Below are 12,781 nucleotides of genomic sequence, written 5' to 3'. Positions count from 1 at the left end.
ACATTGTGGGCTAAGGTCACTGGTTATGTCCTTGCTACATAGGCACCCGGTGTGGCTGCTGTTTGGCTTCAACTACAGCAAGAAGTTCCGCTGAAGACCAATTCCACAACACTGGTCGTCAGTGAAGCTGTAATACTGTGTCCTCACACTAAAACTGTCTACAGTATCAATGAAAGACTTAACCCCATAGGACAGACAAACAATCAATATGCAAAAGACCACAAATTGTGCAAATACAGGCCTCACATCGTCACCTGTATGCACACAGCCCAAGCCTGCATTCTGATCAGGCTGCTCACACTGTGACCTGTGCACATACAGGCCAAGCCTGCATTCAGATCAGGGTGAGCTCAGGGTTCCTTGGGTGTAAAGCCTGTTTGTTTTGATTTTCCAGAAAACGCGAAAATCCATGTCCCAGGACGGAAACACTCAATGTCCAAGAGCCTCAAGCACCTTTTTCAGCCCACAAGTAAATTTGTTAAAAGTCTCAAAAGGTGAGTCACATCAGATCTGGGATCGGGGTGGCCATTGGATCCCTGGGTAAGGAATCTGAATCCCACAGATTCAGGGAGAGGGGAGATACAACCTCTCAAACTGTCCCAACATTCACCAAAGTCATGGCTGATCTTTGACCTCAGTACCACTTTCCTGGCCTACCCCATGCCTCTGTTCTCTTAAAATCCTGAAATGTACTGCTCTCTGTATTGGAAGAACTCAGTGAGGGAGCTGCGGTTCAGATTTCCATTCTTGGCACTCCAGCTTCATTTCTAGTGGCCACACCCTACTCTGACATTGTATCTCCTGGTTCTCAGTTTTGCATCATCACTATTTCAGTGAGACCACCTCTTGCCTTTCTAAACCACAAACGGAGTCCAATGGACCACTTCTGAATTCCTATCGTTTTTCTCAATAGAAGATCAGACTCTGCACTATTTTCCCAGTGTGGTGTCTGCTGCTCGTAGATTAGATTGATAGAATCACACAAGACAGAAGAGGGCCCAGTTTATGCTGACCAAAATGCTGATCTCAGTTAGTCCATTTGTCTGTGATTGACCTGTATCCCTCTAAATCTTTCCAATCCATGTTCCTGTCCAAGTCTTCTAAATGTTGTTAATGTACCTGCCTCAAATATATCTTCTGGCAACTTGTTCCATATACTGACCACCCTCTCTCCACTCCATCTGTGCCCTCTGGTTCCTGATTTCCCAATCCTAGGGAAAAGACTGAGTGCATTGTTGTTTAAACGCTCATGTAATATTCAAATACTCGTGCAGTAAAGACCACTTTCCATTTACCTTCATGGTTACAATTGCTTCCTTAAGGTTGTCATTGGCCAGCAGGGGTTGGTAGTGGGGATTCCACTACCCATTAAATGCTCCCAATGGCGTGCACCTCAAATAGCTTCTGACAACCAAGTCCATCTCCTGGCCTTCATGTGTGGCTTGGCTACTGAGCCCAGCAGAACCTTTTCTACTGACAGGAAAAGGGGCAAAGGCGGTGTCTAGTGCCTTGAAACCAGATGGAACTCATCAACTGTGATTGGCAGCTCATCCAGGAGAGGAAAACTCTGATCTCAAACCTCTGCTGCCTTGTGGCTGTACTCACTCATGGGGAAGTAAACCCTGAGGGAAAATCTATGAGACCATAAGATATTGGGTATCACAGAGACTGCTGGGATGCAGCATCCACAGTCATGTCTAGCAACGGTGTGCCTCCACTTACCTTCTAGCTACAGCCTTGGCATGTTAACTTCAGAGATTTTTTATTATGCAAGGGATGTGTGCCTCATTAGCTGACCCAGCACTTCATTGCCCTCGAGAAGGTGGTGAAATTGGAATGGCAATTTGTTTATTATCGTCACATTTTTGATATATAGTGAAAAGCTGGTTCATACAGATCAGATCGTTACACGGTGCATTGAGGTAGAACAAGGTAAAACAGTAACAATGCAGAATAATCTGCAATAGCTCCAAAAAATGTAGTGCGGATAAAGGTACAAGATCATAATGAGCCTTACGTCTGTGGTGGGAAAGCTATTGGAAAAGATTCTTAGAGATAGGATCTATGGGCATTTAGAGAATCATGGCCTGATCAGGGACAGTCAGCATGGCTTTGTGAAGGACAGATTGTGCCTAACAAGCCTGATAGAGTTCTTTGAGGAGGTGTCCAGGCATATAGATGAAGGTAGTGCAGTGGATGTGATCTACATGGATTTTAGTAAGGCATTTGACAAGGTTCCACACGGTAGGCTTATTCAGAAAGTCAGAAGGCATGGGATCCAGGGAAATTTGGCCAGGTGGATTTAGAATTGGCTTGCCTGCAGAAGGCAGAAGGTCGTGGTGGAGGGAGTACTTTCAGATTGGAGGGTTGTGACTAGTGGTGTCCCACAAGGATCTGTTCTGGGACCTCTACTTTTCGTGAATTTTATTAACGACCTGGATAAGGGGATAGAAGGGCTGGTTGGCAAGTTTGCAGATGACACAAAGGTTGGTGGTGTTGTAGATAGTGTAGAGGATTGTCGAAGATTGCAGAGAGACATTGATAGGATGTAGAAGTGGGCTGAGAAGTGGCAGATGGAACTCAACCCGGAGAAGTGTGAGGTGGTACACTTTGGAAGGACAAACTCCGAGGTAGAGTACAAAGTAAATGGCAGTATACTTGGTAGTGTGGAGGAGCAGAGGGATCTGGGGGTACACGTCCACGGATCTCTGAAAGTTGCCTCACAGGTAGATAGGGTAGTTAAGAAAGCTTATGGGGTGTTAGCTTTCATAAGTCAAGGGATAGAGTTTAAGAGACACGATGTAATGTTGCAGCTCTATAAAACTCTAGTTAGGCCACACTTGGAATACTGTGTCCAGTTCTGGTCGCCTCGCTATAGGAAGGATACGGAAGCATTGGAAAGGGTACAGAGGAGATTTACCAGGATGCTGTCTGGTTTAGAGAATATGGATTATGATCAGAGATGAAGGGAGCTAGGGCTTTACTCTTTGGAGAGAAGGAGGATGAGAGGAGACATGATAGAGGTATACAAGATATTAAGAGGAATAGATAGAGTGGACAGCCAGCGCCTCTTCCCCAGGGCACCACTGCTCAGTACAAGAGGACGTGGTTTTAAGGTAAGGGAGGGAAGTTCAAGGGGGATATTAGAGGAAGGTTTTTCACTCAGAGAGTGGTTGGTGCGTGGAATGTACTGCCTGAGTCAGTGGTGGAGGCAGATACACTAGTGAAGTTTAAGAGACTACTAGACAGGTATATGGAGGAATTTAAGGTAGGGGGTTATATGGGAGGCAGGGTTTGAGGGTTGGCACAACATTGTGGGCTGAAGGGCCTGTAATGTGCTGATATTCTAAGTTTAAAGATCAGATTGTGAGTTTGAGTTTACCTTATTAGACCAGAGGTATTTCCTGAGCCTGGTTGTATATGCTTCCAGACTTTTTGTGACTTTGGTGGGGGCGGGGGTGCAGTGGAAGGGGGAGATGAAGGGCCTTAGCCCAAAATGATGACTGTTTATTCCCTCTGTGGATGCCATCTGAACTGCTGAGTTTCTCCAGCATTTTATGTGTGTTCCTGAACTGTATGCAAGGCAGGCTTTTCACTGTATCTAGGTTCATGTGACAATAATAAACCAATTTAATTTACCAAATTCCAGTCCATACTAATTCCATGCACTCTAACTAATATTTACCTACCTGCTGTGTGGGACATTATCGAAATCCTTTAGAAATTCTGATTTACCACCTCTGTAGGTTCCCCATCAGACTGATATGACCTCAGGTAACTCCAATGCATTAGTCAAACCTAATTTCCTCTTTAGATTTTACTCTGGACATTACTGGTGATTTTACCCAGTCATATTATTCTTCATTAACTGCCAGTACTGGAGGGATCTTCACTCCTGAATTGTTGACTACTGGGTGGCATTTAACCTGCAGACAAATGGAACTAGTGTAGATGGGTAAAGGGGTTAGCATGAATGTGAGGCTGAAGGGCCTGTTTCTGAGCTACGGAGTTGTATTATTTTGTTTGCTTCTCGAGCATTTGTATTGTCATGTTTCTAAGCTGTGGAACTCTGTGACTATGCAGCTCATTGTGTTTGTTTCCTGAGCACTGGTAGAAACATAGAAAACCTTCAGCACAATACAGGCCCTTCGGCCCACAATGCTGTGCTGAACATGTACTTCAGAAATTACCAGGGGTTACCCATAACCCTCTGTTTTTCTAAGCTCCATGGTGTTGTCCTTTTTCTCAGGGGCTTGTATCTGGCTACCATATTGTATAAAGATGATGATGTTGTTGTCACACACGAGGAGCAGGTTCCTGTGGTGAACGTGGACGATTCATACTCCAGCTCTTTGATGCAAGACTTCCTTTGGTTCATGAAGGTAAGGGGAGAGAGAGTCTGCTGAGACTGAGACGTGGCTTCTGATCATAGTCTCTCCAGGTGAGTTAACAAATGCCTGCTGGGTGTTTGGCTAGGATATGAATCGAACAAAAATTGTGCTCCGGTCATCAACAGACAATCGGCTATAGCAATGAGGAACTTTGAAGTCCCTGCATTTGGAAATGTGTCAGCAAAAAGGGAGCAGGGACGATGCTTTAATTAAAAATATGTTTTTAAAAAGTCCCAAATAATCAGCTACCACAAGGAAGATGCTTTGTTATTTTTTATTTTATGTATAATCCTTTAGAATTGTTGAATGTTGTTTTTTATTGACTGTCGCACCGTGACCAACACACCACAGCAGATTTCTAATACACGTAAATGTATCTGGTGAATACAATGTGGGAGATGTGCACTGTGATCGGTATATCACATTGGTAGATGTACAGGTGGAGAGGTTGTTGCAAACTGAACACTATGACACGGCACACACAGCTACATCAGTGCCTCCCCATCTGAGTGGTGGATATGCAACAACAAGGTGTCTCACTGGGTGTCAGGGTACAGGAAAAGGCTCACGGTACTGGGAAGGGATTGACCAGAAGTGGTGGTACACTGAAGATCTCTGCTTGTTTCACATTCAGAGTATAGAATTGGGCTGCTGTCTGCAAGGTGTTGCACGGTACCTTATCCCTATGGCCTACTCCTGCTCCTATCTCTTATGTTCTTGTGTCCATTTGCTTCATCTGGGTGTTCTGGTTTCCTCCCACATTCTAAAAACATACATGTTAGGGTCATTAACCAGTGGACATGCTCTGTTGGTGCTGGAAGCATGGAAACTCTTGCTGGCTGGCACCAGCACATCCTTGGACTGTGTTGCTGATTGATATAGATCTGTGTGTTCCAATGTTTTGATGTACATGTGACAAATAAAGCTAATTTTTTAACTGCTCTCTGACACAGGTATCATACATGTGGGAAGACAGTCGTTGGCTCGCTCAGTGCATGACTCCCTCCTCTTTGTCCTGCTCATCTGTACTGCAGGCTCGTCACAACATGCTTGTAGCTGTCGCTCAACTGCAGGTGAGCTGGAACCACAAAACTCCATCAACTAACCGTTGAATTCATTGCCACAGAGACTATCCCACATCTAGAGGGTGGGAGGCAGTCCCCAAAGGACAGTCTCCAAACTCCTGTGATGCACCATCAATAACTCATGGAGACATGAGTTAAGGTAGGCTTTTATTGGCTGGAAGAAAACACAAGCAGCAAGCGACCACCACACAACATCCTGGAGACTGAGGAAGGGTCTGTGCCTCCAATCGCCTTTATACCGGGGTCTGTGGGAGGAGCCACTGGAGCAGTCAGCGGGGGGGGGGGGGAGGGGGGGGGCGTGTCCAGACATGTATATGTAGTTCACCACATTCTGTCAGTGGTGAACTTTCTCACCACTGTTCCCCGTAATCACACTGGGAACCTGTTCACCACTGCTCACTGTAATCACACTGGGAACCTGTTCACCACTGCTCACTGTAATCACACTGGGAACCTATTCACCACTGCTCACTGTAATCACACTGGGAACCTGTTCACCACTGTTCCCCGTAATCACACTGTGAACCTGTTCACCACTGCTCAATGTAATCACACTGGGAATCTGTTCACCACTGTTCCCCGTAATCACACTGTGAACCTGTTCACCGCTGCTCACTGTAATCACACTGGGAATCTGTTCACCACTGTTTCCCGTAATCACACTGGGAACCTGTTCACCACTGTTCACTGTAATCACATTGGGAACTTGTTCACCACTGTTCCCCGTAATCATACTGGGAAGGACCAAGCTCTTTGCAGGGAGGTTTGCTAAGGCTACTGGGGAGAGTTTGCACTAGAATTGCTGGGGGGTGGGAACCGAACTGAAGAGACGGAGGAGGGAGCAGTTGACTCACAAATAGAGAAAGCTTAGAGACAGTGCAAGAGGGAGGATAGGCAGGTGATAGATAATGGATTGAGATGTGTCTATTTTAATGAAGGAACATCATGAACAAAGCAGATGAGCATAGAGCGTGGATCAGTACATGCAGCTATGATGTTGTGGCCATTACAAAGATTTGGATGGCTTAAGGGCAGGAATGGTTACTTGGACTGCCAGGCTTTAGATGTTTCAGGAAGGATAGGGAGGGAGGCAAAAGAGGTGGTGGTGTGGCACTGCTGATCAGAGATAGTGTCATGGCTGCAGAAAAGAAGGAAGTCATGGGGGGATTGTCTACTGAGTCTCTTTGGGTGCAGGTTAGAAACAGGAAGGGGTCAATAACTCTACTGGGTGTTTTTTATAGACCACCCAATATTAACAGGGATATCAAGGAGCAGATAGACAGATTCTGGAAAGGTGTAATAATAAGAGGGTTGGCATGGTTGGAGATATTAATTTCCCAAATATTGATTGGCATCTCCCTAGAGTGAGGGGTTTAGATGGGGTGGAGTTTGCTAGGTGTGTTCAGGAAGGTTTCCTGATACAATATGTAGATAAGCCTACAAGAGGAGAGGCTGTACTTGATCTGGTATTGGGAAATGAACCTGGTCAGGTGTCAGGTCTCTCAGTAGGAGAGCATTTTGGAGATAGTGATCACAATTCTATCTCCTTTACCATAGCATTGGAGAGGGATAGGAACAGACATGTTAAGAAAACATTTAATTGAAGTAAGGGGAAATATGAAGCTATCAGGCAGGAACTTGGAAGCATAAATTGGAAACAGATTTTCTCAGGGAAATGTACAGCAGGAATGTGGCAAATGTTCAGGGGATATTTGCGTGGGATTCTGCATAGGTACATCATCAATGGGGATAGGAGAGGTTCCGGAGGATTGGAGGGTTGCAGATATTGTTCCATTATTCAAGAAAGGGAGTATGGATAGCCCAGGAAATTATAGACCAGTGAGTCTTACATCAGTGGTTGGTAAGTTGATGGAAAAGATCATGAGAGGTAGGGTTTATGAACATTTGGAGAAGCATAATATGATAAGGAATAGTGAGCATGGCTTTGTCAAGGGCAGGTCGTGCCTTACGAGCCTGTCAGTACATCCAGTTCAACTTCGTCTTTTTGTGTTTTCCCCCTAGCTGTAGTCTGTGGTTGTGTATTGACATGTGCTCTTGTTTGTTTTCATGCTCCATGTGTTCCTGTCCCCACTCCTGCTTTACTCCGGCCCCTGTATGATGAGTACTCCGCCTCTCACCATTTTCTCATTATTACCTGTATTGCTGCCACTTCTGTCTCATTGTGCTCCACCGATCATCTGCCTCTCTGTTTATTGCTCAGTGTAATGCAGTCCTGTGTTTTCACCTGTTTGATGCCAGGTTATGCCAGGGAGTTTTCCTGAGCCTTTCCAGCATTCGTATCTGAACTCTGGCCATCTGAATATCGACTCTCCGATTCTGGTTTTTGGATTTTTCTGGATGTTTTGATCTCTGCCTGATTGGCTTTGTTTGCACTTGGGATTTGTTACTCAATTAATATCACTGTGTGCACAGTACTGGGTCTGCAATTGGATCCCTGTTCACACTGGGAATCTATTCACCACTGGTCCCTGTAATCACACTGGGAACCCTGTTATCAACACTAGCTGATTATTCCTCCTTTGCACCATTTATTTCTATTACATAGTTATTTTTACTTATTGCTCTATACTGCTGCTGCAAATCAGCAAACTTTAGGACATGCAACATTGAAACCTATCGATAGTGTAAGTCCTCAATAGAATATAAGTGGAGAGGATGTTTCCTATAGCGTGGAGTCAAGGACAGAAAGCACTTACTCAAAATATAGGGATGTCCTTTTAGATTAGAGATGAGAATTTCTCTGGCTAGAAGGTGGTGAATCTGTGGAATTCATTGCCACAGACAGCTGTGGAGGCCGTGTCTTGATTAGTCAGGCATCAGATGTCATGGGGTGGGCAGGAGAATGGAGTTGAGAGGGATAATAAATCAACCATGATAGAATGGCAGAGCAGACTCCATGGCCAGTTGGCTTAATTTTGTTCCTATATCTTCTGGTCTTATGTCAGTGATAATAAAGCTCAAAAGTGATCTGTATATGGCAGTGGTCAGAATCAAGTTTATTATCACCAGCATGTGTCATGAAATTTGTTTTCCTAGCCTCTTTGGACAGTCACATTGACATCTACGTCTCCCTCTGCATGCTCAGACCTAGTGGTTCCACCTTCAGAACTCCTGCCCATTTCCCTTCCCACTGTAGGGAACCATTCATTACTGGGGGGGGGTCAAAGTAACCCTGCCACAGTTAGCCTTTAACTCCCACACTTTTCCCTGCAGTCTCTGTATCCTTCCCAAAGTCTATGCCCTGAGAATCAAAATCACAATTTACTTGAATATCATCAGCGTGTGTTGTGAAAGTACAATGCAATACTTAAATCATCGAAGGGAAAAAGCTGCGAATTACAGAAATATATATGTATATAAAATAGTTGAATTAAATCAGAAGTGCAAAAATAAAAATAAAAATAAAAGGTGAGGCAGCGTTCATGGGTTCAGTGTCCATTTAGGAATTGGATGGCAGAGGTGAAGAAGCTGTTCCTGAATTGCTGAGTGTGTGCCTTCAGACTCCTGTACCTCCTCCCAGATGGCAGCAATGAGAAAAGAACATAACCTGTGTGATGGTTGTCTTTAATGATGGATGCTGTCCTTTTGAGGCATTGCTCCTTGAAGATGTCATAGAGAAGTGCAGCACAGAAACAGGCCCTTTGGCCCAACTAGTCCATCTCGAAATCTGCCTACTCCCAATGACCTGTACCTGGACTATAGCCCTCCATACCTCTACTCTCCATGTACCTGTCCAAACGTCTCTTCACAGTGAAACCGAGCTCACATGGAACACTTGTGCTGGCAGTTCATTCCTGTCAGGGTCCAGTCCGGTCCAGAATCCATGTTCCGGGTCTCGATCCGGTCCGAGGGCTCCGGACTCCAGGTCCTGCAGTTGCCCCTCCTGTCACCCGTGATCTAGTTAGGACCCTCCTGGCTCAAGGAGGCACACCTGTGACTCATTGAGCTGCAGGTGTTTATAAAGGGCCTTGGGACTGGGACCAGGCGGGTGGTCGTTTTGTTCTGTTTCCTGTTTCTCCACTGGCTCCGAACTCTTCTCTGCATTCTTTTATCCTGTCCGGGCTCAGATCCACTCCTCATCATGCTTGTCTGCCCCGTACCAGTACTGCCAGGTCGGTCCTCTCCCCCACCTTTGTTCCCATGCGCTGGTCCCGCTTCTCCGCTTGTTTGTTTTCTTCGCGCAGTCGCGCTGTCTGCTGGCCTTTCCCGATTTTCCTGCTATCATGGCTGTTGTGTTGGTCATCCTAGACTTATGCCCGTTCCTACCCCCTCGCTTCATCGGGGGGGTCCGGCCGACCTGCCGCTGCCCGGCGGTGGTTCTGCCCGTTCCTACCCCTTGCCTCCGTCGGGCAGGCCCGGCTGGTCTGCTGCTGCCCGGCGGTGGTTCTGCCCCGTCCTCCTCTTCTGCCCAAACCCTGGGATTGTGCCCCACACCCGCCTAGGGGTCCATGTCTTGCCCAGGCCTCCAGCGTTTCCGCCTGGGAGGCGGCCCTACCCGGGATATATGCAGCCCGCCCAGGGAGGGCTCTCCGCCAGCTTATATAGCCACCTAGACCTGCCTGCCTGCCTGAACTGCAGGGACCCGTCTGCCTGCCTGCCAGAACCCCGGGGACCCGTCTGCCTGCCTGCCTGAACTCCGGGAGCCCGTCTACCTGAACTCGAACTCAGGGAGCCCGCTCTGCTCTGCCTGCCCGAACTCCGGGAGCCGGCTTCGCTCTGCTTGCCCGAACTCCAGGAGCCCACTCCGCTCTGCCTGCCTGACACTCTATCTACCTGAACCCCAGCTCTACCCTTAAATGCCATGGCATCCCCATCCTGCCCTGCCCCTAGTACTTCTGTGTCTGCGTCTTGCGTTTGAGTCCATCCGGCCCCGTTCCTGACAATTCCACATTCTCATAACCTTCTGAGTGAAGAAGTTTCCTCTTAAACTTTTCATGTTTCAGCCTTAAGCCATGATCTCTGGTTGTGGTCCCACACAACCTCAGTGGAAAAAGCCTGCTTGCATTTACCCTATCCATACACCTCATAATTTTGTAAACCTCTATCAAATCTCCTCTCAGTCTTCTACAATCCTAACCTATTCAATCTTTCCTTATAACTCTGATCCTCCAGACTCAGGAACACCCTTATAAATTTTCTCTGTACTCTTTTGATCTTATTTACATCTTTCCTGTAGGTAGGTGACCAAAACTGTACACAATTCTTCAAATTAGGCCTCACTAACATCTCATGCAACTTCTGCATACGTTCCATCTCCTGTACTCAATACATTGATTTATGAATGTTCCAAAAGCTTTCTTTATGACCCTATCTGCCTGTGATGCCACTTTCAACTAATTATGTACCTGTATTCCCAGACCCCTTTGTTCTACCACACTCCTCGGAGCTCTACCGTTCACTGTGTAAGACCTACCTTGGCTGGTCCAACAAAGTGCGAAACCTCGCACTTGTCTGCATTAAATTCCATCTTTCATTTTTAAGCCCATTTTTCCAGCTGATGCAGATCCCTCTGCAAACCATGGTAGCCTTCCTCACTGTCCACTACACCCCCAATCTTGGTGTCAATCGCAAATCATTGATATGGATAACAAACAACAAAGGATGCAGCGTCGATCTCTGTGGCACTCCACTTGTCACAGGCCTCCAGAGGAAACCACCAACTACCACTCTCTGGCTTCTCCCACAAAGCCAATGCCTAATCCAATTTACTGCAAGCAGACTTTTTCCGCTGAGGTTGGATGGGACTACAACTAGAGGTCATGGCTAAGGGGTTAAAAGTGAGAAGTTTAAGGGGAACATGAAACAAAACTTCTTCAAAGTTCAAAAATTGAAAGTAACATGTATTATCAGGGTACATATGTGTCACCCATACAACCTTGAGATTCTTTTTCCCGTGTGCATACTTTGCAGATCTATAGAACGGTAACTGTAAACAGGATCAATGAACAACAAACTGTTGAAAAGCAAAAATAAAATAAGCAATAAATAATGAGCATGAAATAACAAGATAAAGAGTCCTTAAAGTGAAACCATTTGATGTGGGAACACCAGAAATAGAATGAATGTAGTTATCCCCTTTTGTTCAAGAGGGGTAGTCACTGTTGAAGCTAGTAGAGTGAGTCCAAAGGCACTTGTACCTTTTATCTGATGGCAGCAGTGAGCAAAGAACATGGCCTGGATGAGGAATATCTTTGATGGATGCTGCTTTTCTATAGCAACGGTTCATGTAGATGTGCTCAATGGTTTGGAGGACTTTACCCATGATGTACTGGGCTGAATCCACTACCTTTCGTAGAATTTTCCGCTCAAAAGCATTGGTGTTCCCATATCGGGCTGTAATGCAGCCGGTCAGCACACTTTCCACCGCACATCTGTAGAAGTTTGCCAAGGTTTTTAATGACATGCCGAATCTCCACAGACTCCTGAGGAGTAGAGGTGCTGTTGTGCTTTCTTTGCAATTACATTTATACAATAGGTCCAGGATAGGTCCTCTGAGATAGTGATACCCAGGAATATAAAGTTACTGACCCTCTCCACCTCTGATACTCAAATGACCTCATGGACCTCTAGTTTTCCTCTCCTGAAGTCTATAATCAATTCCTTGGTCTTATTGACATTGAGTGAGAGGTTGTTGTTATTACACCACTCAGTCAAATTTTCTATCTCCGTCCTGTATGCTGATTCATCACCACTTTTAATACAGCCCACAACAGTGATGTCATCAGCAAACCTGTATATGGTGTTGGAGCTGTACTTAGCCACATAATCTTAGGTGTAAAGCGAGTAGAGTAGGGGACCCAGCACCCGTCCCTGCACACTCAGAGGGCTGTGAGTATGTGGAATGAGCAGTCAGCACAAGTGGTCCATTCGAGTTCAATTTCAACATTGAAGAGAAGTTTGGATAGGTACACGGATAATGGAGATATGGATGGACTAAATGGGCCAAAAGGCCTGTTTCCATGCTGTACTTCACTATGACTTTGTGACTCTAAGTCACTTTATCCTAAGTGCCGAGCAACTGTACCTTCTTGACCAGCCTCCCCTGTGGGACCTTGTCAAGTGCCTTACTAAAGTTCATATAGAGAACAATCAATCCCTTGCCTTCATCTACCTCCCTGGTAACATCTCTGAAAATCCTTGTAATCACTTATCCTTGTAAGCGGAACAAGTGCTGCACCTGCCTTTACTCTTCCTCCCTCACCACCATTCAGGGCCCCACACAGTCCTTCCAGGTGAGGCGACACTTCACCTGTGAGTCGGCTGGTGTGGTATACTGCGTCCGGT

The 12,781-nt window shown here is 46.0% G+C and overlaps 1 protein-coding gene across 2 annotated transcripts in view; it reads left to right on the top strand.

Annotated features, from left to right (window-relative positions):
- Nucleotides 1-12,781, top strand: part of LOC132398992 (ankyrin-repeat and fibronectin type III domain-containing 1-like) — a 755,630-nt gene that overhangs the window by 655,593 nt on the left and 87,256 nt on the right. For both annotated transcript variants that reach the window (XM_059978830.1, XM_059978831.1), the window contains 3 exons: nt 395-494; nt 4,250-4,382; nt 5,345-5,464. In XM_059978830.1, the coding sequence (XP_059834813.1) occupies nt 395-494; nt 4,250-4,382; nt 5,345-5,464 (353 nt within the window). The remainder of the gene's footprint in view (nt 1-394; nt 495-4,249; nt 4,383-5,344; nt 5,465-12,781) is intronic.

Source organism: Hypanus sabinus, chromosome 9, assembly GCF_030144855.1.
Source record: "Hypanus sabinus isolate sHypSab1 chromosome 9, sHypSab1.hap1, whole genome shotgun sequence".
Lineage (NCBI taxonomy): Eukaryota > Metazoa > Chordata > Chondrichthyes > Myliobatiformes > Dasyatidae > Hypanus > Hypanus sabinus.
Note: the sequence above shows the minus strand (reverse complement) of the source record. Positions and strands in the feature narration are given on the sequence as shown.